The following is a 24,245-nucleotide window of genomic DNA, read 5'->3' as shown; positions in this document are numbered from 1 at the left end:
TGGGGCCGATGGCTGTCTGGACCCTGGCAGCCACGGACTATTGGCCCTTTTTCACGTTGCCCATTGTAGCGCGCTAATTAGTGCAACATCAAAACCTTAAGTTTCCGCCATATCCCAGCGGCTCCTTGCCAAGTACCAATGCTTTGGACAAACCTCCTCAAGTCCTAGTCGAACATGATCCGCGATCGTCACAACAAGCCTGAATAAACGGGGAGTCAACTGATTTGCCAAAAGAAATTTCCAAAGGTAATACTATAGAGTTTTTTTCCCCAGGGTCTCGAATCCGGACCCTGAAGACGCCATATTCCACCACAAACTTCTTTTCCTACTGACCCTCACTAGATCGAGTAGCACTCTGCAGGCACGGAAAAAAAAATGATAAGAAACCACAATGTTACGACTGACAAAGCAAGTGGTAAAATGTAGTGCCCCCCGCACAGAAATTCTGGTGGAAAAAGTTCATCGATGCTAACTCCACTTACAATGACGAGACAGTAAAACCCTGTCTATCAATTGCTTTGTTGTCTTCTTGTATTTTTGTCGCTCCGGGCGGGTAATGACACAAATCATTTTCGTCCTTAGAAGGTCGGAAACAATGACTATGTATAGACGACTGGAATTTGGAAACCCCGAATTGCGATGTAGCCCTCCCCATCAGAAATCCTAAACAACTTTGGGATCGGTAAACGTTTCGTGAAAGCCACGTTTGACGGCCTAATGCTCTAGTTAATTAACTTTTCTTTGTCCCCAATAGCTTCCCCGCAAATCTATCAAACCCTCCCCTTCTCCAATGGATGTTTACCGCTTGTTGAATAATCATCATCACCATCATCACAGAAAGGAGCAAAACAGCATAGACCGCCCTTCCTGCTGTGGCAATCAAATTTATGTCTGCAAACACTTCTAACTGGCATTCTGAAAATCATTCAAGGGCTACCGTCCATACACTGGCTGCTCATGTCGGATTCTAAAGGAAATAATTCCAATGGGATTACATCATTTCCATTGTCGGATACTTACTGCATCGCTAACATTTACAATCGAGCCAGTATCTAGACCCGTGTATACTTTCATGCTGTGGTGAACGTTGACTAGCAATTGTCCCTAGGAACTCTTGCTGCAGCTTCTGAGGTGTTTGAACCTCGCGGCCTTTGACAATGACAGCCGTTCGTTGATTTTTGCTGTGGTTTCTTCTCCTTGGTGGATTCAGAATGGAAGATCAAATCACAAAACGGTGGCGCGCGTCTTAAGCCTTTCAGATATATTGCTTTTTTCCTTCTCTTTGTCTCGACCAATTCCTACCTGCACGCGAGTGGGGAGAGAAACGCGAGAAAGTGGATATTTCTGCCAGCCAACCACGGGGCATGGAATGACAACTTCGAATTACCAGAAATGATATTATCGATGAACCTTTAACTTGGATCTGATTCAGCGGATTCGGTTTCGCGTGCTTCCAGCCGAGGAATTCCCATTTGCCCCGAGGATACGAAAGAGCTGATTGTTTCCCCGGATTCCTTTGTCCACCTCCATTTTTCACATCTCAAATCCCCATCTCGCAGAACATTTGCTCTCCGGAAGTTATCAACATCAAAAGAACCTTGCAGAACTCGAAAGTGCATTCGTGTAAGCGCGCCACGTCACAAAATATCGGATTTCTCGGTCATTCTTTTCCTCCTCACTGCCACTCCTTGACGCTTGTTTTCTTCTAACCTCACTTAATCGATCCCAAGCGTTCGCCGTGGCGATGATTTGTCAACCCTATATAGTCTCATATCAAACTTCGTGAATACAAATAAGTGATCTCCCGATCTTCAAACTCTTAGTCAATATCATACACTACGAAAAGTTGAGGTACAACTGTCTGAATTCTCTATCCATCGCTAAATCACAGAGACGCGTGAGATATGAAGACTCTGTGATATAGTTATGGAAGTAGGTATGTGATATGAAAGGACTTCTAGATGCTTCCCAGCATTGGCATCTACTACTGTTTGATCTTTTTCCATCAAGTGCCTATGTCTTGTTTTTACTACAGACTTCTGACGAGCTGTTCATTCTACACGACTAAGTATTTAAGAAGCTTGCCTGTGTGTAAATAGCCAGGCACCGTGCGTAACGATCAATTCTCATGAATAAGTGATACGTAACATGAATAAAAGGTAGATGATGCCTTTTCACAGTCGCAAATTTTCGAATGGCTATTGAAAGGCAATTGGCTGGCATTTCATCACATTGTTTTCAATCATATAGCACCAATCATACTTTCTTGACTATGTACACCCTAAAATCCATATCAACTAGCAAAATTTGTACATGATTTTGGATGTGTCCTTTTAAAGAGATTTTATGGACTTGCTGCAGTGTGTGCCCACCATTCGATGGGGACATTCGTCTCTCACTTTAGTATATATCGCTATATCATCTCATAAACCTTCCATCTAGGTTTTAAAGGCTTGTCATTGTTATAGAACTAATTTCAACAGCACGAGGGTTAGGAGGAACCTAATTTTTGAGGAGGCGAATAACAGTGGTGATATATTTACTCCGCCTCAATCAGGGCATGAAGCTGAGAAGTGTGAAAAAACAAAAAGAAAAAGAAAAAAAAAGAAAAAAATCACTGTTCCATTTCTCCCGTAAACACAAACTCAAAGACATCTCAAATTCATAGCTCGCTATAGATGACTTACGGCTTAGGCCATAATTTTCCAGCCAGTGCAACAATGCACATTACTCTAGGAGGGCACGATTGTTTGCCACATATCTGGATACCTGTCAGATTCCTGTTCTTTCTTTCTTTTTTCCTAAACTGGATGCTCCAGAGGGTCCGCCACATCCCCCCTTGTTCTCAAGGAGACTTGAATCTTCGTTACTATAGCCGCATAGGAACGGGGAAGTCGACTAGTTAACCATCTATTCATCGGGGCGCATGTTGACATTGCCTCGACGAAAAACAAAACACTCCAAAGTTGAAGCGTAACGACAACTGCTGCTTCACCCCCGAACAACGTTCCCAGTGCGAAGGATAAATAGGTTGGAAAAAAGACAATCCGAATTGAACTTCATGGAATCATTACACCCATTTGATAATGACGAACAAGCCTCTCGGGATAAGATGGCCATAGAACATGACAAGAACAAAAAACAAAAACAAGGAAACTGGCGATGTCGTCTCTTTTCATCGATGGAACCATATGTCCTGATCATCAGTGCGTGTCCTCCTAAGTCACATCATATGAAGGCCGGGCCGGGCGATACGGGGCTGACGAGAGTTGGTATGTACTTGTCTAAATACTCAAATTAAGCCTGGCGGTCAGAGGAGCGATCGTCATGTTATATAGGACGCAATAAGCTGGGCAGAAACCAGGGGAAATAAAAACGACTATCATTACCGCGCGCCTGGGCAATTTCCGGGATACCCGTGTGTATCTTTGGAACGGTGGAGAGACAGCTTCTTTGGATATAAAAGTATCTGAAATATTCTGCTAGAAACAAAGGCCGTGTGAATAAACGAAGTGGAGGTGATAATGAGTAACAGCGCGTCAGCAAGACATCTGGGCCGGAATAAAAACAGCCAAAGGTAGTAAGGGGATGAGTCTAACGCAGGCAGCTCCTGCTGGCGATGTTCCTTTTTTCTATCACCAAAGATGGGATATTTAAATGGTGCATGGAGCAAGTGTTGTAATTGAATCGAGTCTATTTATTATCCCTATGGAAAAGTGAAGTATATAAAAGCATGCCAAACAGAGAAGCAAGTAAAGACAATCCAAAAAAAAAGTAGAGGCAGGGAAAGGGGGGAAAAGGAGTATAAAGCAAAGCCGGAGAAAGAAATGGGAACAACACAAATGGCTGACGTTGTCAAGAAGAAATTATCATCAGAGAATATTGAAAGCATACTAACATGGAAAATTGGCAGAAAAAGATGTTTCTTAACACAATTGCTAGCTCCTCATCGATCAACAAATAAGATCAACTTCAAGAAGGGAGGAGTAAAGGGCTGGATCAAAAATAGCACAAACGGCGAATATAACAAAAAGAGGTATATAATGGTAGCTAGACGAGTTCGCTACCTCGAAAAGGGAAGGGGGGAATATAGAAAGATAGAATATCAAAGGTTAAAATATAGAATGCGATAAGAAATTTTGTAGATCACGAAGGGGAAAATTGTTTCCAAGGGATCAGCTCAATCCTTTGGGGAGACTGGCGGATAAACCAATTAGGTAGTGGCAACCTTTAAAAAAAATCCGAAGTTAGATGGAATGAATGGAATTCATGTCCTCCGCATTTGGGTGTTTAGATGTCAAATGGAGAAAGACTAGCGGAAGGTAGCTAGGAAACCGGATGCCGTTCGAGGACAAGAGTTGAGGGCGTTAAGGAAATATTCATCGTCACTTCGTAAGATGTCTTGGTATTTTGGTATTTGTTTTTGTTACGCACTGGACTCTTTTATTCGGAGGGCGAATTTCCGGGAATCATGTTTCAACCACAGTAATACTAACAATGTGGCATTTATCTGAACCTTGCTGAGCAGCGTCCCATGACCTCACCCTGACAGACAAGTTCGGCGTTGAACTCGCTTCCATCCAGGGTGAGATAAATATCGAAGTAGACACGGTAAAATGTTCCTTGTGGGGTGTCCATCCGCTCAAAATCTTTCTCAAGATTCTTTCTGGAAAGATCGGAAGTAAGAGTAACGACCTCTTTGATTCCTATTTCAGAAAGGGTAATTTTAGTAAATATTAAACATCCCAGAATGGAGACGGGGTTCAGCATGTAAAACTAAGGGGGCTCTGTAGCAGGTGCACATACGTGGATCCTTCGTATATTCCGGACAAACGTCTTCATCACAAGCGTACAGAATATCCTCGTACATCAACGTTGCACCAGGAGCCACCTGCCGGAAGAAGCTAACTTTGACCGGCTCTCCAATTTTGACGCGCTCCCCTTTCTGGACGAAAATTTGCCGAGTGTATTTGCACCGATCTTTGCCATCGAGACTAGGAACACGGTACTGCTCCGGATGGTGGCCTTCTTTGAACGGCTGTAGAGTAGCCATCAGATAGTGACGACGAGCAACACGAGAAGTGACCACGCGCTCAGTGATTCCGGCCGTGACCGCACCCTTGACGATTGCAGAAACTGAATCCATTGGGCGGACCACTTTAGACTGGAACTGAGGGGGGACATGGAGCTTGATCTGTTGGAAAAGATATTCGGAAGCACCGAAGCCGCCGACGACAAGAACGTTCTGTGAAATATATTAGGTGGGCTTGGAACAATACAATTGGGATTGAACTTATAGAAGGCGGATTTTGTATTGGCTTACCTGGAGCGCGCGGTTTTGTGCTTGAATGGCGATAATCTGATTGCGCACGAGCTCGAGAATCCTGTTCACAACGGGTTCAAAACACTGGAGGATTTCTTCATTCGTAAAGGTCATATATCCCTCTTCAATACCAGCCTCTGGGAAATCAGCTTCAATACCAACATCCACCGCCCATTTCTGACCGTTATTTCGGAAATCGGCTTTGATTCGGTTCTCAAAATCCATAATACACTTGGCGTAAACTCTTCCTGCAGTTCTTGAGCCATCAGGAAGTTTCATTTTTCTAATTTTTGCTCGAAGGATATTGCTAAAATTGCGGTTAAGAGCCGTTGACCCGCACGAATCTCCAGAGCCTGCGGTGCACTCAGCCACTGTGAAAGGGGTTTCTTCCTCTACTTCATACGCGATCAAGTCGACTGTCCCGCCTCCACAATCAACGATCAGAATTGCATCATGAATTTTCAGATTCAGTAAGCCAGCTTTGGCGCAAAACATCGCGGCAGCTTCGGGTTCCGTGATCAAGGTTAGACGATTATCATTCTCGTCCCGCAAAAACCCAGCGGCGATTGCGGCAGCGCGGGTAGCAGCCTTGCCAGCATCATTCCAGATAGCAGGGACGGTCAAGAAATATCGAATATTTCGTTCCTCTCGATTAAATACTTCACCCAAGGTCTTTTGTAATTGGTTTCGCATGGCACCGCGCAATTTCATTAGGTAATCTGCTGCAACATCGATTTCTGACTTACCGGGGGGAAGGGGAGGTAGATTAATTGGATCGATATAGGTGTTTCCAGAGAGCATCAGCTGTAATTTGAACCACTCCACTTTCTGAACACCTTGCTTCGGGTAGCCAGTAGGGGCAAGAGCATCAGCAATATCAGGGCCCCATCCAACAACTTTCTGGTACTGATCGTAGTAAAGGACAGTTGGAATCTACACATTTTCCACGAGTGAAAAAGCAGGGGCAATAAGCCATGTCAGTCGCCTCAAGATCGCGAGAGTTATTTATAAGTTTGGGGTATAAAAAATCACCCAAAGCCAAAAGATTTAGTCGCCAAGGGGAGGAACATTGAACGTTACGGGAGGGCATACCTTTTGCTTTGCGTGAGCTCCAGCACCAGGCCACTCCGTGATTATGTCCTCTCGCGCTTCTGTGTTGGTAACAAATGCGAACGCTACGCCCGAAAATGTAGTTCCAAAGTCTATTCCTACAATAAGCTGAGCCTTGCTTCGGCCGGTTGCATCAAGTTCGCCGCCAGCGTGCGTGCGTCCATATGTAGATATTGGCTGCTGCTGCTGTAAGCCATGAGGGGCGTGGGGAGGATAGCCTCCGTAGCCTGGTGGTTGAGGAGGGCCGGCGATCTGGGGAGCACCAGCCTGGGGATAAGCAACTCCAGTGTTGATAGGAGGGGGTAATTGTTGCGCTGGAGGCATAGGGCTTGTAGGCCGCCCAGCACCAGCGTTATAGGTGTAGCTCGGTGGCCGACCTAGTTGATTGGGGTTGTTCATCGGAAGGCTGGCGGAAGAGGAGTTGGCACCTGGTGGAGGGGAGTGGGTTGCGCCGCTCGCAGGAGTAGGATTTGGCGGGGAAGCAGTCTTGCGTTTTGTTCCAAAAGCAAAAGATTTGAATCGGGAGCTCATCACATCCACAACAATAGAGGGCTGGAAATGACAGACAGGCGCTCGCGGAGACTATGAGGAAAGGAGGGAAGGCGGTCCAGCAGAGGAGCGGGGGGGAAAAAGACGAAAAAGAGGTGAGGGAGGACCCGAGATTGAGAGCAGGTGGTGGGTATTCCGTTGTATTGGTGGCAGTGTACCGTACCAGGCCCGGCAGCGGGATGATGGTAATTATGAGTTTGGTAATGATTACAAGGTCGTCGACCTGGACAAGGCTCGACAAACACCGCAGCAATAAAAAGGTTAAAAATGGCAATAAATAACAATAAGCTGAAGGTTCACCGTCGCTGGATCCTGTTCTGCGTGCAGCTTCCTGGTACTCAGGTCTCGACCTTGTTGTGTTTAGAAATACCGTCGCAATCGGATCATTGGACGAGCATGCGAGGGAAGCAAAACTGGTGCGAACAAGCGGATATTTACCATCCAGGTCTTTGCTTCTCCTGCCCTCTGCTTGTCTGGGTTGCGAGCGTGTCTCAATTCCACGAGGATCCTGGTATCAGATACCGTTTCTGCGTGAGTGCTGATGGGACCTGTGTCTCCAGAGGGGTAGTGCAAACAATCGTGGTGGAGTTGGCAACGATGGGAACTGCTGTTTGTAACTGGGCTTGCACAACAAAAGGGAAAATACTTTGACTGAGATGATGATGAACAAAAAAAAGAGCGACGACGCTTCGTTGGACTAGTCCGAATCCTCCAACGTGTCTGTATTATTTATTATGAAAATTACCTGCGAAGCGTGGATTATGTAAAACGAGGGGGGATGGTTAGTTAGGTAACTAGCCAGTTAATTAAGCGCGGCAAAGGGGTTGCTTGGTGTCAGCATTGGACTTGTTTGTAACTCAGTGACTTCTTGTATCCTTGATGCAAGGACCTGCGAGTGTGATTGTTGTAGCCCGGAGAGAAACAGCATGTCTGGGCCACAATGGCTTTCGTCTCTCTGCAGTGTCTGAACATGGACCAGAATTGCTAGCCTCTATTCGTTGTGTTCTGCTCCTACGGTAGTTACATGTACGCTCTTGTTCCCTTTGTGCTGTTACCTGACAATCGCAAGCCATCTTTATCTTCATCCTCCGTCTAAAGCCGGCAGCCGTTGACTACGTGGGAATTGGGACTCTTTGGCTCTCGCCGCTTACATCCTCATTTATCTCGCCCATCCATCATCCAAGGGTTATTCTATCTAGTCCCTGCGCGTCTCGGTGCAAAAATAGAACGGGTTACTATTTTTACCACGGGGCACTGATGTATACGGCTGTACGGTAACAATGGACATTTATTACTGACTCAGATCTTAGATATTACTGTCTGGTTACCGATGCCTCTCCTTAAAGGAGCCAGCATCAATTGCACGCAGGAGAAGACAATCTTGCCTTGTCTTCATGGACATTGCTTCGCCTCGCAGTTCGTAGAGTAGGTAGCCTGAATAATTCCACTTCGACCCGATGGTATGTACTATGTAACTTCTCCGTACCCGTAATGTGCCTTGCCAAGGCGTCAGAATCCCGATAAAATAGTCCTTAATATTTTGAGGCTCAACCTTGGAACAACATCCGGGAATTAGTTAACAAAAGAAAAACCTCTAACAAACAGGAGGTTGGGGAAAACATCTCCCCAATAATATGCTGATCCGCGCCTTACTAACGGCTCCCGATCGAACTTTGTTGGATCCTTTCCTTTGGGTCATTTTGCGCGCCGCCCCGGGAGAAGGAGGTGGTCAAAAACCGACCAGGCCCGACAAATCCTCGATATCCACTCCTGGGGGAGGCTTCGAGCATTGATTGCCCCACCCATTCTCCAGAACCCTTGATACTGGACAGTGACAGCCCATTCAGGCGGCGGCGTGATGTTTGTTTGCCAGGCGCGACTCTCATTCGTCCGTGCCTTCTCTCTGAGGCTGAACAGGATGCAACTTCATGCAGCCCACAACCTGTCATTGCTACCAAACCGATCAATGAGCTTCTGAGGAGCCATCCCGGTGTTGGGTGGGTGTTGAAAATTTTAAACGAGTGCATCTGGGATCTCCCATCCGTCTTGCCTAAATTAGAGCCATGATCCAAAAAATTCCTGTTCATCGTGAAAGATCGCGCTACTTATTACCCTCTCAAGCTGCCCTTGTCAATATCCAATTTCCAATTTCCTCTTTAGATCTTTTACATTTATTAAATTCTTGATTCATTTCGCAGGCGTCGTTTCCTGTGGCAACGATGTCGAACTTGGTTTGCGGGATATACTACTGTGCATGTACGATTGAAACTTTAGGGCCCTGAAACTAACCAACAATAAGCTGCGGCCAGCTGAGGACTCAACATACATACCTTGTTCAAATCACCTTGACAACCATTATCCGATCAAGGGTTCCTCTCCTCTTTGTGTGGTGCTTCCGCTTTCGGATGAAGTCTTTCTTCTCGAACTTTCCAGCCTTCAAAAGGATTTCGGAGGCTGGCCAACATAGTCAACAATGTGACATGCCTCCATTTGATTGAGTATGGTAATTGAACTGAAGACATTCTGAGCAGCCTGACCTTTTCTACTTCCATATTGTGAACCTTGAATTTTAGAGAGTGATGCCGCTGCTTATGTCTGTATGTACTGTATATACGTTACATATCCTGTACAGCACGTATTCCGTGCAATCGATATCGAAGCCTGGCCTCTTGCCCAGCGTTGGTTTCCACCGCCGGGAATAGAGGATTGGAATACTTTCCCCCATTTCTTGTTTGAAATCGCGGAGAAAAACACAAAAGAAGAATGTTTCTTTCTCTTCTTATCCGTGTCTGGGTTGATGGTAATCTCTCGAGATTCGTCGTTTCACTAATCTTCCCAAACCGAAACGGTGAATCTTCGTTTATTCTAAAATCAACAGCTACCCGGTCGTTTGTAATAAGCCCCTTTAAAGTCAAACGAGTCATTTCCGCTGCTAGAATCTCGGATTTTTTTTTTCTCGATTTCTTTCGGATCCATACGTGACCGCATAGGTGACCAGCGTTGTGCGTTTGTGACCCGTTTCATTTTATGCGTGCTCCTTTTTCTATTTTCCATTTCTTCCTGCTTGCATTCATTTGCGGAATCGAGGTTTTGGACCCCGAACAATAGTGTCAATCAGCTGGTTGAGGAGCGTTTCCCTCCCTCTCATCAGCTTTGCTTGGAATTCTTGGAATTTAGCTTGTTGTTTTGTTATTTTTGTTATAGGAAAATGGGCTTGCGAAAGAGACTAAGGTGGACATATTTTGGGTCTGAAGGCATGCGTACTACTGGCGAATTCTTCTTCATGGCGATGAAGAGAAGGGAGGTGTGAGCTCAGCACCGCATTCGGCATGATGCATGCTCTCGCCTACCGAACGTGGATCTCAGAATTCCTCATGCATGGAGTTAAACAGGAGACAAAGGGGATGTATTGGTTGCTGTGAACCAGTCGTATGAAAATCGGCAAGGCAATTTGGTATGAGGAAAAACAAGTAGAATTATATCGCGAAGGCCGCTGGTTTTAATAGACTGCTTTTTTTGCTTCCCAATTCTCACACTCTTGCTAGTGATTTAGACTTTGAAGACGCTTGATAATGACACCACACCGTCTTTCCGCTGAGGTCGCATGGAATATTGATTCTCGCGGTAATTAAGCAGTTATCTAGAATCAATAGCTGCAAGCAAACAATTGGCTACCCACGAAGCTGCGGAAAATGTATAGACACATACTATCAGAGGATGTATTGCAAGAGTGGTGTCCAAACTAGCAGAAACTGGATGGCTTGCCCAAACTCACTTCCATGGGAGGCCGAAGCCCTCGGATAGCAATCCACTCAAAACCTTTCAATAAGGCTAACCGGATTTACATATCCGCTATGCTACGATCCATTTCCTATCTGTGTTCATTTGGGGCACCAACATCCCCAACATAAATCTTCTCATCATAACTTTGCAACCTTCCTTACCACCCAGTGCGCAGGTCTATATAGATTTTGCAACATGCTCTCCGGGTCCTGGATGTAGCCACACCAGGTATTTCCGGAGTCTCTCTTGACCAATTCAAATCCAAATTGTTGGATAAGCTTAATGACTTCCTCCTCCGTTAATTCTACATGCCCAGGTTCCCCAATCCCTTCATGGCGTTTATCCGAGTCCACAGCTCCTGTCGACTGAGTCACTTCTCCTTGAGAAGACTCTTTATTTGAAGACCTATCTTCCCAGTGCCAGAGGAGCGGCCCAATGTTTATCCAGTACCCGCCCGGTTGCAGACAATTGCGGATGGCCTCAATGTACCGTATCAAATTTGGGGCTGTATCGATGAAGAAAACGGTCGCAACGGCGTGAAATACACCCTCTTTTGATTTGCTGTTATACTGAATTACGAAATCTGCTGCAGACATGCTCATCGAGCCCACCCCTCTCCCATCATCAGGCCTATCCATTTGAGCAGCGATGACTGAAGCGGGATGGACATCAGGAATCATGACCTTTTTCAGCTGCTGTTTCCGAGACTTCAAATTCGAGAACTGCAGCGCAAAGGGATACAAAGGGTATTCATTGGCCCGCACCGTATGGTTCAATGCCCAGTTACTGGCCAGGAGTTGGTGGTAAGAAATTTCGTTCCCCTCTGCGTGATACCCAGCAGCGCAAAGGTCGAACACAAGACGTCCAAGCCCAGCACCAGGAACAAGTATCTTAATGTGCGGTTGGGAGCCAAACAGCTCTTCCAGATCAGCCATAACTGGCTTATAACACGTTTCCCGTTCCAGTAACCCCTCGGTACTCCAATCCCGGTAAAATTGCCTGACAGTTGAATGGGCTTTGTTAATGTCAGAGCCCGTAGCGGTATTCTGCCAGTTCCTTTGGCCGTCATTGGTGTCTGGGTTAGCGGGTAGGGAGAAGGCTTTCAGGCCGAAAGATAGAATCGCAGCCGCGATCTCTGCGTTCGCATCAATTGCGTCATCAATTTGGTTGAAAGTGTCCAAAATAGAAAAGGGAGGCTTTGCTAGCATTTGCCAATGGGCCGACGGTAGGGCATAAAATGATTGACGTCGTCGGTGGGTAGTGTGCGAATGTGCGCTCCTTCGATACTGTCTAGGGTGGCTGTCAGCTGGGATTTTTAGTAAAAAATACATAATTTGATACATAAATATATCGTTTTCTACATTATAATTGCATGCAAACATCGTTCTCCAGGCTTTAACTCAACAATTTATGCAGGGTAATTACGATGACAAAAGTTCTACATCATCAATTTTCGTTTCACTAGAGGGATCGAACTGCCTCATTAAGTGGGCGAAAATCGAGCCGAACAAACAAGTTCCACATGGGATATATCTGGAATCAAGAAGCATACCTGAAAGAATCGAGGGCAGCAAAGAGCACTCGCCGTTCCTCCGGATCTGCAAGGGGATCAAAATCCCCTTCCCATTCTTCCGCATTTTCCCCTGTTGCCGCATGTTGATCCATCTCTATACTTTGAAGAAACGTAGGGTAGCTGTGAACAATCTTTCATGTACTTTTACCTCAAAGCATTATCAGAATCGGTTTCTCCATCTGCTCATTTAAGTTTTGTTCGCCTCAGGATATTCATATTTTGGGTTTAGCGCCAAGCTTAAATCAACCTCAACAACACCAACATCAGCTATACAAAGCATCAACTCCAGAATGATACATCAACGCAGAATAACCAGAATCATCGTCCCCATAAACTGGCTTTTGGTATTATCCAAATATCAAGAGGCTTACTTTAAGTAGCCTCGGCAACTGTACGACCGGCATCCTCATACAATATTCTCTGCTGCCGGAGCCATGGATTCCAGTCCCATCCCAAGTGCCCAAGTCAGTCCAGCTATAGCTCCGATACAGCTTTCATTTCTGGCTCCAAAATCCCTGTATACGACTGTACACATCCACTTGACGTTTTTCGCAACATCAGCATTGCTATTCCTCACAACGACCAACATGGGAGAGTCTGGCACGTCATCAAAGCCGATGGGAAGCTTCGTCTACGCGATGCCTGATGTACGTTTGAATTAAAGCATAGTTGCTCTCTTACTTTTGTTTCCTGCCCTTTTCTTTTTCTTTCTTTCTTTCTTTTTTTTCATTCATAAGGAATAATTTCTTCTTTCATCACGCTTTTTGCACTCCTCCCTTCCACCAGCACTTCCACCGGCTGTGTCTCCACGTCTCAACTTTTAGCGTGGACTGTGTTTTTCAGGCAACGCTATCCACTTTTTGAAGTTGTATGATCCTACAAGGTTATTAGGGTTTATAGTACGATTTAATGCATGGTTCTTTTACGACTTCTGGATGAGCCATTTATGCCAGCAATGCTATGATATCCAGGTCTGGATATATTCGGCTTTTCTGGGCAAAACGCTGGGGAATGTTCGTTCTGAAGTTAACACCCGGATCTATTTGGCATTGTGGTTTATTTATCCTTGGAGAGCCCGAAGTATATATCACAATGCATGACGCTGACTTGGGGTTTGCAGCGTACCAACCCGAGAAACACAATCAGCACACCGCTTTATATGTCACAATCCACCGTCGACTACGCCACACGGACGGCACGGGCACTTGCGCACAGAATGAACATGCCTGTTTATGTTGGTTGCAGCGTCGACTTTTCAGGTTCTACCGTCGAAGAAGAAATGGAGGGCTTGAAAAAGATTTTGGAGATAGTCATAGAAAAGTGGCAAGAGAGAAATAAACAGCTAAAGGGTGACGAAGCGGTGCATTGCGCCACAGTCTCATGATATCACATCTTTATACCCCATATACCTATTACTGGAGGGACCAGAGCATTGCAGAGCATGTTGAGAAGCACCATTATATTTCGGCCAACAATTCAGGGCGCACTGGGCATTGAAATGTCGTCAGAATGAAATGGACAGAACTCTTATGTTTCTGCTTGGTTGGAAAGCTGGTGGGCGATGCAAACACTACATTCCTCGTCAAAGGAATTTAACACTTCTCCGAGGTTGCCAGGCGATTCAAAAGATTGATAAAGAAACATGCGTCTTCAACGACCTTTATTCTAGTTTTTAACAGGGTACGAAAGCATCAGTGAAGGGCGTACGGCAACCCCATCATCCTAGGCCCCAGCCGAAAGGAAAACAATAACCGAGATAATTACAACATGTCTTTACAATTATCCCCTTAATTATTTCTCGCCGTGGGTCATTCGATTTCTCAATGCCTCCGGCCTGCATTACTTTGTTTCGAATTTTCCGTTTAGATATTGCCGTGATTAAGAAGCAAGATATCCCTCCAGGACAGCAACTGCTGCTGAAAGTGGCGTGAGTGGAAACTTTTGGGAGTTCTTTGCGACCGCGTAGGCAAATGAAGGAACAGAGGAGGCTCTGGATAACACCCAAAATGAGGTTGAAATTCCTGCGGTCATTACGACAGTCGTTCTTCCCTAGGTGGTTGCCTACTATCCATCCTCGGCCTCAAATTGCGTTTGGCTGTGTGATTAAACCAGAGAACACGTTTGGCCCAGTTCCCGATAACCTTACAATATATAGGAGCTTACATAAGGATTTTGATCTTTGTTGTCATCTGTTCAATAGGCCCCCTTGAACTGCCCGATAGTTATGGATTGGCTTCTTATCATCGCTTTTTTCTGTTCTGAAATACTATCCGCTGGATTCTCAAGAAGGTGTGAATGAATCATGGGATATGTTGATCTTGTGGACTACTCTGCTCTTCAAACCGAAATATTCGGAGCAAATATGGATGGGGTACAGATTTCCTCATCCTGGGTCTCCAGTTCATTGAACTAACAGCGGGACGGGTGACTTGCAGGGGACTCGCATGGGAAAAAAAGGCGCCGGAAGAAGAAAATGACCAATCACATGTCTTTCGGCCAGAATCCAGGGACCCTGGCGAAGTGACTTTCCACGTCAATCCGACTTCTTTTCACCATGAATACCAGGTATTCCGTCCGATCCATCTAGCTGGTAAAGGCTTCTGCCCATCCCCCCCGGACGCTCCTTGCAGATAGGCTTCGTGCGAGCGACAGGGAATTCTCATAGCCCCAGTTGGGGAATCGATAGTTATTGAACCTTGCCAGAGCCATCCAGTCTTTGCGCTCTGCCAAATTTTTCGTGATTTTGCAGATTGGAGGGATGAGCCAGGATTTTACAGGGAAAGCACGAGCGAGAAGAATACTCTGTTTGTTCTTGACCTCCAGAGCATTGTCATTTGCGGTGTGTTGAATTTGCATGAGGACATGTTTGACGCCCATAAAATATAAACATTATGCAACATGTCTGCGCAGCACCAGCTTCGGCAAATTTTATCGTCTTGATCCAGGACTTGTATCCACTTGTCTTACCAAGGAATGTTGGTGCGGTCCAGTTGTCCGCGCACGGACCGTCTGCGTCCCAGACCGGGTACGAGGCGAGGGCCGAGATTGCATTGAGATGCTCACTCCATGTGCGAACGAAAATGGACCACAAAGCATGGAACAGAACAAATGCCAAATCGGAAGCAATGGCTCTTAGCCCTCTCTTCTCATAATCGGTTTGATAGCGACAAGCTCCGTACCCAGTACAGACCTATCCTTTGCGGTAAGCGATTTTTACCTCTTCTTAACTCGTTTTGCCCCGCCTTTCTGGCATGGTTCGAAATTGCCCCCCCCATTCACCCCCTGTCATGCGACTCCTTACTGGTCGGCAAGGTTCACTTCGACTGTTCATTTCCGAACATGTCTGCGCCTGAACGGCAAATCTGTCTTTCAAATTCTGCCTTAGTGGTGAGTTTGGTGTAAGAGTCTCATGGATAATGGGGGGTTTGGAAGAAGTGAGGATCCACATGATTTTAAATCACAACACTTCTGCAAGACACGATGAACCGGACGCAAATCGTCGTATGCGAATAAGAGCCGCGGTTACTTTACGGGACATCGCTGAATTATGATTATTTACCGGTAACAGTTGATTCCTCTGGTTAGGGTGGATCCAGAAGAAGATTTGCATGCTCAATTAACATGGAAAAGATGGGACCAAAATAATTCTGCGAAAAATACTGCCAATTATTTTTCCCCGTGGGATATCTACCCCGCAGCTCGAAAGGTTTTCAGCCATGTGAGATGACGATGACCAGCAGCCGTACCAGCTTCTCAGTCCATCTGCATTAACCTATGAAGTGTCTTGGGCATTTTTCGGTTATGATCCGTGGTGGGTCGATAAGATTCTCATGTGGCTGATTATTTATGATTTCCGTGTTTTTATCCAAGAAACAAGGCCAAACATGGGACAGCCGTGATATGTGCCTTATCTCCTGCATTTTTCGAGAAAGTAGGCCCTGTATCTGCTACTTACGCATTCAAGGAAGTATCAAGGATGGGCATTTTACTTCCTCCATGACCTATAGGAGCATACAAATCCAACTAAAGAGGCCCCTAAACTCAACATGGACAAGTTTCCATTTGGTAATGATACTCCCTCTGGTTATATTTTCCAGTATAGGTTCAAAATCTTTTCGTCAGTTGTCTTCACAAAAGAGGTTCCAGTGGATGACAATGACAGGCAGTTCCACTAATTCATCCTCAACTTTTCGCGGATTGAACTGAGCATCGACTTTACTTTTCCAGCGCCGCCTTTTGACTTGGCGTCACGCGGTCTAAGCAAACAGGAGAATTTCGTAGTAAGTGCCGATCCTCATGAAATTCTGCCATATGCCGAAAAAATTAATTGTTGCGAACGGAAGCTATGGTCTTGGCGGGTTGTCCACCCCCTCTGGATGCAGGGCTGCGAGCGTTGAGAGGAACCAGCCAATAGCGAATGAAACTAACAGCATTGTAGACAAGTCGATGAATGCTAGGCCGAGGATTTTAATACTCGGTACAGAGGCCGCTGCGAAAAGTTTTGTCCCACGCTAAGAATTTACACTGAAATATCCTTACTAGTATATGGAATCTCCAGGCCACACCACCTGGGATTTAGGCAGTGAGCTAGTGGGCAAGCTAGAAGGATTGGCCTCTATAAGCCCCCCTGTGACTCCCTATCCTTCTCATTAAGAGATGGAACAGCAATACTTAACGTCGGTATCAATATTTCAGCTCAAATTATTAGCGCAAGTCAAAACTTTTTGCAGGAGCCTCTGTAATTATTGAGATAATGTTCGATTACCAGACTACCCTTGCGTTTAGTGTATGCTTGTTTCCTCATCGTATCTGGGGTAATCACTATACAATCTCATTCGTCCGGATTTGTTTAAATGGATACAGGATACATCAGAAGAACCGCAAATCCGGCCAGTTTCACATTTTGGTTTGCGCACTGCTGACTGCTGGGGTCGTGTGCATGGCGCAAAAGGCCCAAGCGCCCCGCAGGACAAGGTGGACCGTGGTCGAGTTTGATGACTGTTGGTTGAAGTTCAGGCATTCAGAATAATGATCTGAGTGTAAAATTCTTCCTATTTTTGGGCCCTGTAACTTTGGTGGGGACTCAAGGGTTTCAGCTCGAGGTGCAGCCAGCGCAAGTCGCAGCGTTGAACGTCCACAGAAAATCACTCACGCTGCGTGTACCATCAAGAATGGAGAGTTATGTGCCTGCTTGGGTGGCCGAGCAATTATTATGGCAAACTCCATCTTCAATTTTGCCATCCTACTGCAGCTCCTCCATTGATTTGTTGGTTGGCATCATGGGTTTGTTCTGGTTTCCCTTCTGTCCGTGGCTTCATCCACGGTCTTCAACCGGAAGAGCAACACTCAGAACCATACTCTTTCCGATCCTAGATATTCCAGAGAGGAATCCCACGATGGCTCTAACCCAATTATGTTCCGGCTTGGAGAGTACTTTATTCGCGAACGAGTGGACCTGGCTTGACACTATCTTCGGATTCCGGACATCCCCCCGAATCAGATGAGTTGTTCTCCATTCGATCCACACGAACAATGTGGTTGCCGTGAAACACGCGGAGCGTCCACCAGCTTCCCCTGGCTTGTCGATCTCCTAAATTGACAGCCATTTCAATGACTGCCACGTTGGGCCACATTCGGCGATAGCTGACTTCCCTGATTCTCACCAAGATCGTTTGCAGGATGGTCATCTCTGGAGAAGGAACCGGGATACCCTGCCTGGAGTCGGGCACATGCGCTGTAAATCATGGATGATGTCTTCGTAAAATAGATGGGAAAGGATGGGTGCTGGCTACTACTACGTACGAAGAATGAACAGCAGTTACTCGCGCAACAACCCACAAAGACCACCCTTTGTGGGTGCTGGCCTCGGCCGTAACCCATACCACCGCTGCAATCCATTTTGCAATAACTCACCATTAATCGCATTTTTTTATTTTATTTTTAAAATGGCAGATGGCTCAGAGGACCCCGAGCAATTCTCTGAGAAAGTCATTGAATATAATATCCGATTGTGTGGTGATTTATAGACAAATCTCGAAATGTGGCTGAAATTTTTTGGTCGAGTTATACGAGCCCACAATCACATCCTTGGACCTATCCAAGGTCCATTCTACACAGGGATACTGTTTGTCGTTAGAGAATAAGTGTGGAGCCTGAATAAATGAGTTTGACCAGTTTAGTGAATGTTGGGTAAGGAATTTGATGTCCTTTGCTTCCCGTTTTCGTACGATTTATTATTTTTCTTCGGGTGACTGGAAGATGATTTAAGAGTCGCAAATTGAGAAAATCACCTCGATCTCGTCCAGCAAATTGTGCTGCATTATCTGCCAGTACTTGGGGGTTTTTTTTCTTCTTCTTTGGCTCCAGAGGCTCGCACCAGTGCAGCCAGTAACAGACCGCACTTCTTTACTAAGGCCTGGGGTTTGACCCCTGGTGGGTCCGGCTAAATTAAGGCGACTTTAGCCCAGAAGCTCAAGGTGCACCGTTCCGAAGGGAGGCGCATGTCATCCACCATATGGGCCATACTTCGGCTTTCAGCCAGGGATCAACCTGTTAGCCCATTCCTTTGATTGCTCCCGCGATGGAAAATATATCGGTTATTGCCCGCTTCAACATGCAGCTAGAGTCTCCTGGACTTCTGCGTTGCAATCGTCCCAGCAGGCGGTGGTAGCGGATTCGCGAAGTCAACTAGGTTTCAGAGAGCTAAACATTAGGTATTTCACTTTTAAGATGCTGGGTTAGCCAACCTAGAAAAGTTCCTGGTTCGGTATTCCTCGTTGAGTTTGACCCGTTGCAAGTTTGTATGCATTTTAATCAGTGATCTATTGATATGTTGCACCTGCGAAATAATTGGACTGTTTCGAACTATCCAGGAAATATCCCTTTGGAATCGTATCGCTTTCCATAGCTATAACTACGAAGAATCGTAGGTGAAGGGAAGAAAAATGCAAAATCCATATTACCAACTGCCCGTGATCCAAGCTCCGAATAGCAGTGGCCCCTATACTTCTCTAGCTGTTTCCTCACCGTCGTCATCATCATTAACTTCCGGTCCTCAGTTGCGGTCAACCGCTTCAGCTGCTTCAAGCAGAGCGTCAAACGGATTGAAAATATCTCATCTAATATATGGCTCCGGGCAACATGATCCGGAATATTCACGTCCAGCCATGACATATCCTCACTCACAGGAGTCTTTGTTGGCTTCGCCAGCAGAAAGCTCAGGGTTGTTTCCAGAAAGTCGCCACCAAAATGAGGCTGTCTCAGGACTTCATATGGTTGCCATCAACCAGCAGCCTCATAAAAGAGCATATAGGCAAAGGCGGAAGGACCCAAGTTGCGATGCGTGTCGAGAACGAAAAGTAAAGGTACGGGATGTTGCGAGTTATAAAGCGCGAAGGCATGTACAGATGATAAAGCCATGAACGGTGCTGATCAAAACACGTTTATGGATGGATATAGTGCGATGCTTCAGATTCCTCCAGTTGTACAGAATGCTCCAATCGAAATGTGCGATGCTTGTTCACGAAGGAAACTAACAGGCGGATGTCGTCAATTAAGTCTGTTGCCGTATATAAGATTTGCATTTTGAATTACAGAACTAATCCATGGGTAGGCAGGTTCAAGATCTCGAACGGCAGTTAATCCAAGCAAAACAACAGCTCTGCCAGCTTCGTTCAGGAATTCCTAAAACTGACAGCTTGATGGATCCAGCTTTTGACTTGCATGAGGATACTCCAAGAATCCCGGAAGTTGGACAGCGCCCACATCGCCTCAATAATAGCTCCAACATCAATCCACCACCGTCCCACGTTCGTTGGAAAATGCGAACTTACGGCCAGGGACTCATCAACTTCCCACCAGCTTCCCCATTTACACATCCTCAAATATTGCTGACTCGGGATGTGCCCTCTCTCCCTCCAGCAACCATTGTGGACACGCTCCTGGAAAATTATTTTTCCCACTTGCACCGCGTGTTTCCCATTGTACACTGGCCGACGTTTCTGAGTGACAACGATCGTGTCTCCCGCATTGGCTCTTTCAGTGGAGCTCCTAGAGAATGGGTGGCAATGGTGTTTGCAATGCTTGCTTGCGGCTCTTTACATTCTCTTGACCAAGAATTGGTGTTAAAGGGGAAAGATTTCCTCCAAACTAGCGTCAGTCTTATTGATGTTTGGCAGGACGCGTTTTCTCTAGACCAAGTTCGCACTGTGATGCTGATTAGCATCTTCTTGTATGAAACGAATTTGAAATCTGCTAGTTGGGTTTGGCTGGGCTCTGCTGTGAAGATGGCCCAAGATCTAGGATTGCACATTGAGTCTGGCTGCTCATCAATGGAAGCTGAGCTGAGAAAACGAGTTTGGTGGGCTTTGTATGCGTGGGAAAGGTCAGCTCGGTATCAACTTGCGTAAGATGTTAGATCCTGAGCTAATGTTTAATCGTACGTGTGCCAGACTTGTGGTCATTGAAACAGGCAGACCTTTAACGATACATGACGAAGATTGCGACGTTGAGCTTCCCTCCGCCAATGAACAACTTACTAACGGAGGCCCATTACCGCATGACGAGAAGCCTACCTTTCTCTTAGCCATCTCTCATGTCATGCGTGCTGTATCTCAACTAACAAAGAGTTTAAAGGCGCCGATGATCTCGGCTGATACGTTAGAGGCGTTCGAACGACATTTCAGGATGTGTTTGGAAACGTTCCCATTGGATTACCGAATGGAAGCGAATCATTACCTAGATCCTCGTTCACTACCTCCCATTATATTTCTGCAGAACACTCGACTTATTCTCCACCGCCACAACCTTTCTCCACGTAGCTCAATGGAGGTACGGCACGTCGCTCTTGGGCGTTGTCTAGCCATTGCCCGTGACACTGCCTGCTTGCTCTCCAGATGTATGCGTTTTCCGAACAGTGCGAAAGCTGCTTTTAATTGGAGATATCTTATAGCGGGTGCAGCAACAACAATATTATGTTGTCACATATGGCGCTGTACTCTAATTTTGCTTTTACGGGGTGACTATGCTGGCGCCCTTGTTTGCGTCCAAGTAAGTGCTGCGATAGGCGATGGAAGACCGGCAAATGCTGCTTGCGGCCGCTATGTTGCATTTTTCCTCAAAATTTTACTGGAGAAGGCACAGAGGAACGGCGTTACAAACCAAGATCACGATGAGGAAATTATAGCTTATGTTTCCGGCGATCTTCAAGGCCGAATAAGTGGCAGCTGGATATGGCAAACCGACGAGAATGAACCTCCTTCAGCCATTACTCCACCGCAATCCTCATCTTCATCGAAAGCGTCCACTCTTGGGAGGCAATTCGTTGATGGTGTTCGAAATGGTGCTACTCCGGATGTCCCAGAAAAGGAATGGGAGGGATGGGGGTGGATTGAACAGACAATCCAGTTCCTCCTAACGGAACAACAACGACAAACCGTCATTGTTGAGACAAAAGATAATGAAACCCGATTTTCAGGTCCTGTTAGGCCAAATGTACCTTCCAATCGTCCCCCCGAAAATACCAGTCCAGTTCGCAATAGCCCAACTAGTCACTCACTGATGACAATTGCCAACATTATATGATCGAATGTCATCTGAATTTCAGTCAACCTCGACATACATTGCTTATTGTGTTTCAGTGTTCCAATTGCAATTTGGTATCACAACTGACGAAATTCTCCAAACGTAGTCGCCGGGATAGGGACTCACGCAACTTGCAAAGCCGCTGTGTACTGCGTCCCGTTTGGTGAACACACGTAATTGGGGTTAGTAGTAAGGAAATCGATCCCTTGCAGACACATCGCCATTTTGCGGAGTTTTGCCCATCCCCTGAATCGATTATGCATTGCGGCGCCTCTTCCTTGACCATTGCAGATTTCGGGGTTCGCTGAAGCCCATTCCTCGCACGTGCACTTTCCACGAATGAATGATGAAAATATATATATCTATCTAATGCTGTTAGGTGTCAACGGGATGTTTATGGAGGGAGAGAATGCCCTCACTCTCGCTGCCTTCGCCTGCCTTCCTTCTGCAACACCCTCCCTTGGACTCATCCTACCGGTTTCAATCCAACGCCTGTCAAATATTAAGTTAATGACATGTACATATCAATGCCCATTATTTTTCTCTTCTGTTTAACTGCTTATTATATCCTTTTGCGTCTGTTAGCCAAAAATACCCTCTTCTTGTTTTTGTATATTTCTTAGCATCCGAGATAACTCAGCGATTTCCTATATTTTTCTTTGTTTTGTTTGGGTGTGAAAGGGAGGGTTTGGGGAGGGTTCACGGTTACGGGATTTGCAGGAGGCAACATGAATATTCACATGTATACAAATTTATACATAGTAATCCGATCTTGACTCTGACATCCTGATGTTCTTAAAGCTGGATTGAAGTAAGTTTAGTATATATGGAAAGGAAATGAAAAGAAAATAAATCGGCCATGAGGTCAACGGCAGCCATGAATCCTTTGAAAAATGCACATTTTCAGGAAGCCCAGTAAAATTTAACGTCGATTTCTAAGTCTCGAGATTAATACTCCTGCCAAATCTCGCATAGAGCGCAACCTTCAACTGCTGTAGCTCATCTCTCACGTCGCTTAAGTTTTCTTCGAGCTTGCTGACCTCATCGTCAATTCGCTCCGTGGCGGCTGTGAGGAGAGATTGTGCTTCCGAGAGGGGAAGGGAAATGAATGAGTCTCCAATTTTATATCTTTATTTTGATGTTTTTTGAAGGTTAGCTTATTGAGGGGAAGTAATGGATACTGGTAAGATGAGCAAGCTAAAGAGAAATAAGGAATAATTGTAACATACGGTATCTTTTCGTCCTCATCAGCAAGTTCGAGTTCCATAGACACCTCCTCAAGGTCTTCTTTATCTTTCTGTAGCATGCAAAAAATGATAGTTTGGACACAGGATTAGCAATACAATCACACATGCCGTTAGAATTTTCGGCAATAAGAACACATTTGTAACCCTAAAACAAGTTTTAAAAACTGGCGGCAGATATGTTCACGACCTGAAGATTTTGCATGCAGGTTCCAAGAGAATGGCCAAAGACGTGACGTTATCATGATTAATCAGAAGGCACATTCTGATATAGCTCCGATTCATAGAATACAGAGACATAATCTCACTCGAAAACAATAATTAAAAAAAATAGAAAGTAGAGACCTACATGCTTGGTTTTTAGCTGCTCTTCTAGCATTGTTTCCCGCTGGTGCAATCTGCTGAAACGATTGATTTTTTCCTGGTCTTCACGTCGGACCTCAGTTTCGTCGCCACCCGCCGCTGCCTCGTCCTCCTTTGAAAGCTATGGAATTCGTAAGCCCACGAAACATCTGGAAGGATATTGTTTGGGGTTCGTTGGTAGGGTGAAAGAGCAGAAAAGAGAAGCTCGCACCATACGCCGCTGTAGCATCATAGCGTTCAAGTTTTTATGAGGTGCGGGGAGATTAGATTGGACGATGTCGAAGATTCGTACAAACAGAAGCCACAGGTATGGTCACAAATGTTACTGGGGATTAGTTTTTGTTTATTTGGATTGTATTGCACAGTGCTGCTTGTGAGTAGTTTGATCCAGCGGCCTTTTCAGCTAAGAAATGAACTAAAATTAACTAAAATGGCCCGTGCATTATTCAACTCTCGCATGTCTGATCTACCAGTGCCATTTGTTGTCTGCACCACTCGATGCCATCTGAGCCTCGTAGTATATGATCTTTTTCAGTATGTTGAAAGACCGAAGAGTCTGGTCTCTCTATCTGTCATTACTTGCGCTTTATTGTTCTCCCTCCAAACAGGGACATTCTAGCTGCATGAAAGGGTGAACCAAGATATCTCTACCACCTCCACTCTGTATTTCCTATGCCCACTGCATTCTTCTGAACTAACTCACTTTCAACACTGTAGT

The 24,245-nt window shown here is 45.6% G+C and overlaps 9 protein-coding genes across 9 annotated transcripts; 3 read left to right on the top strand and 6 right to left on the bottom strand.

The window, feature by feature from the left end:
* Positions 1-3,662: 3,662 nt before the first annotated feature.
* HCBG_03824 (uncharacterized protein) lies at positions 3,663-6,964 on the bottom strand (the record flags this gene model as incomplete). Its single annotated transcript, XM_045430873.1, has 4 exons — positions 3,663-4,706; positions 4,807-5,245; positions 5,324-6,256; positions 6,416-6,964. The coding sequence occupies 4 exons, from the start codon at positions 6,962-6,964 to the stop codon at positions 4,507-4,509; spliced, it is 2,121 nt and encodes a 706-aa protein (XP_045289016.1).
* Positions 6,965-7,249: 285 nt separating this feature from the next.
* Positions 7,250-7,599, top strand: HCBG_03823 (uncharacterized protein; the record flags this gene model as incomplete). Its single annotated transcript, XM_045430872.1, has 2 exons — positions 7,250-7,513; positions 7,543-7,599. The coding sequence occupies 2 exons, from the start codon at positions 7,250-7,252 to the stop codon at positions 7,597-7,599; spliced, it is 321 nt and encodes a 106-aa protein (XP_045289015.1).
* Positions 7,600-8,306: 707 nt separating this feature from the next.
* HCBG_03822 (uncharacterized protein) lies at positions 8,307-8,931 on the bottom strand (the record flags this gene model as incomplete). The annotated part of the gene is made up of 2 exons (XM_045430871.1): positions 8,307-8,534; positions 8,785-8,931. 2 exons carry the CDS (start codon positions 8,929-8,931, stop codon positions 8,307-8,309), a joined length of 375 nt encoding a protein of 124 aa, XP_045289014.1.
* Positions 8,932-10,902: 1,971 nt separating this feature from the next.
* HCBG_03821 (methyltransferase) lies at positions 10,903-12,430 on the bottom strand (the record flags this gene model as incomplete). The annotated part of the gene is made up of 2 exons (XM_045430870.1): positions 10,903-12,055; positions 12,318-12,430. The coding sequence occupies 2 exons, from the start codon at positions 12,428-12,430 to the stop codon at positions 10,903-10,905; spliced, it is 1,266 nt and encodes a 421-aa protein (XP_045289013.1).
* Positions 12,431-12,772: 342 nt separating this feature from the next.
* Positions 12,773-13,722, top strand: HCBG_03820 (uncharacterized protein; the record flags this gene model as incomplete). Its single annotated transcript, XM_045430869.1, has 2 exons — positions 12,773-12,985; positions 13,459-13,722. 2 exons carry the CDS (start codon positions 12,773-12,775, stop codon positions 13,720-13,722), a joined length of 477 nt encoding a protein of 158 aa, XP_045289012.1.
* A 1,446-nt stretch (positions 13,723-15,168) lies between these two features.
* Positions 15,169-15,786, bottom strand: HCBG_03819 (uncharacterized protein; the record flags this gene model as incomplete). The annotated part of the gene is made up of 2 exons (XM_045430868.1): positions 15,169-15,528; positions 15,640-15,786. The coding sequence occupies 2 exons, from the start codon at positions 15,784-15,786 to the stop codon at positions 15,169-15,171; spliced, it is 507 nt and encodes a 168-aa protein (XP_045289011.1).
* A 1,987-nt stretch (positions 15,787-17,773) lies between these two features.
* HCBG_03818 (uncharacterized protein) lies at positions 17,774-18,236 on the bottom strand (the record flags this gene model as incomplete). Its single annotated transcript, XM_045430867.1, has 2 exons — positions 17,774-18,072; positions 18,161-18,236. The coding sequence occupies 2 exons, from the start codon at positions 18,234-18,236 to the stop codon at positions 17,774-17,776; spliced, it is 375 nt and encodes a 124-aa protein (XP_045289010.1).
* A 1,046-nt stretch (positions 18,237-19,282) lies between these two features.
* On the top strand, positions 19,283-21,920 carry HCBG_03817 (fungal specific transcription factor domain-containing protein; the record flags this gene model as incomplete). Its single annotated transcript, XM_045430866.1, has 3 exons — positions 19,283-19,702; positions 19,955-20,742; positions 20,789-21,920. 3 exons carry the CDS (start codon positions 19,283-19,285, stop codon positions 21,918-21,920), a joined length of 2,340 nt encoding a protein of 779 aa, XP_045289009.1.
* A 935-nt stretch (positions 21,921-22,855) lies between these two features.
* HCBG_03816 (prefoldin subunit) lies at positions 22,856-23,756 on the bottom strand (the record flags this gene model as incomplete). Its single annotated transcript, XM_045430865.1, has 4 exons — positions 22,856-23,048; positions 23,150-23,217; positions 23,514-23,648; positions 23,739-23,756. 4 exons carry the CDS (start codon positions 23,754-23,756, stop codon positions 22,856-22,858), a joined length of 414 nt encoding a protein of 137 aa, XP_045289008.1.
* Between the last annotated feature and the right edge of the window lie 489 nt (positions 23,757-24,245).

This window comes from Histoplasma capsulatum, assembly GCF_000150115.1.
Source record: "Histoplasma capsulatum G186AR genomic scaffold supercont2.4, whole genome shotgun sequence".
Classification (NCBI taxonomy): domain Eukaryota; kingdom Fungi; phylum Ascomycota; class Eurotiomycetes; order Onygenales; family Ajellomycetaceae; genus Histoplasma; species Histoplasma capsulatum.
Note: the sequence above shows the minus strand (reverse complement) of the source record. Positions and strands in the feature narration are given on the sequence as shown.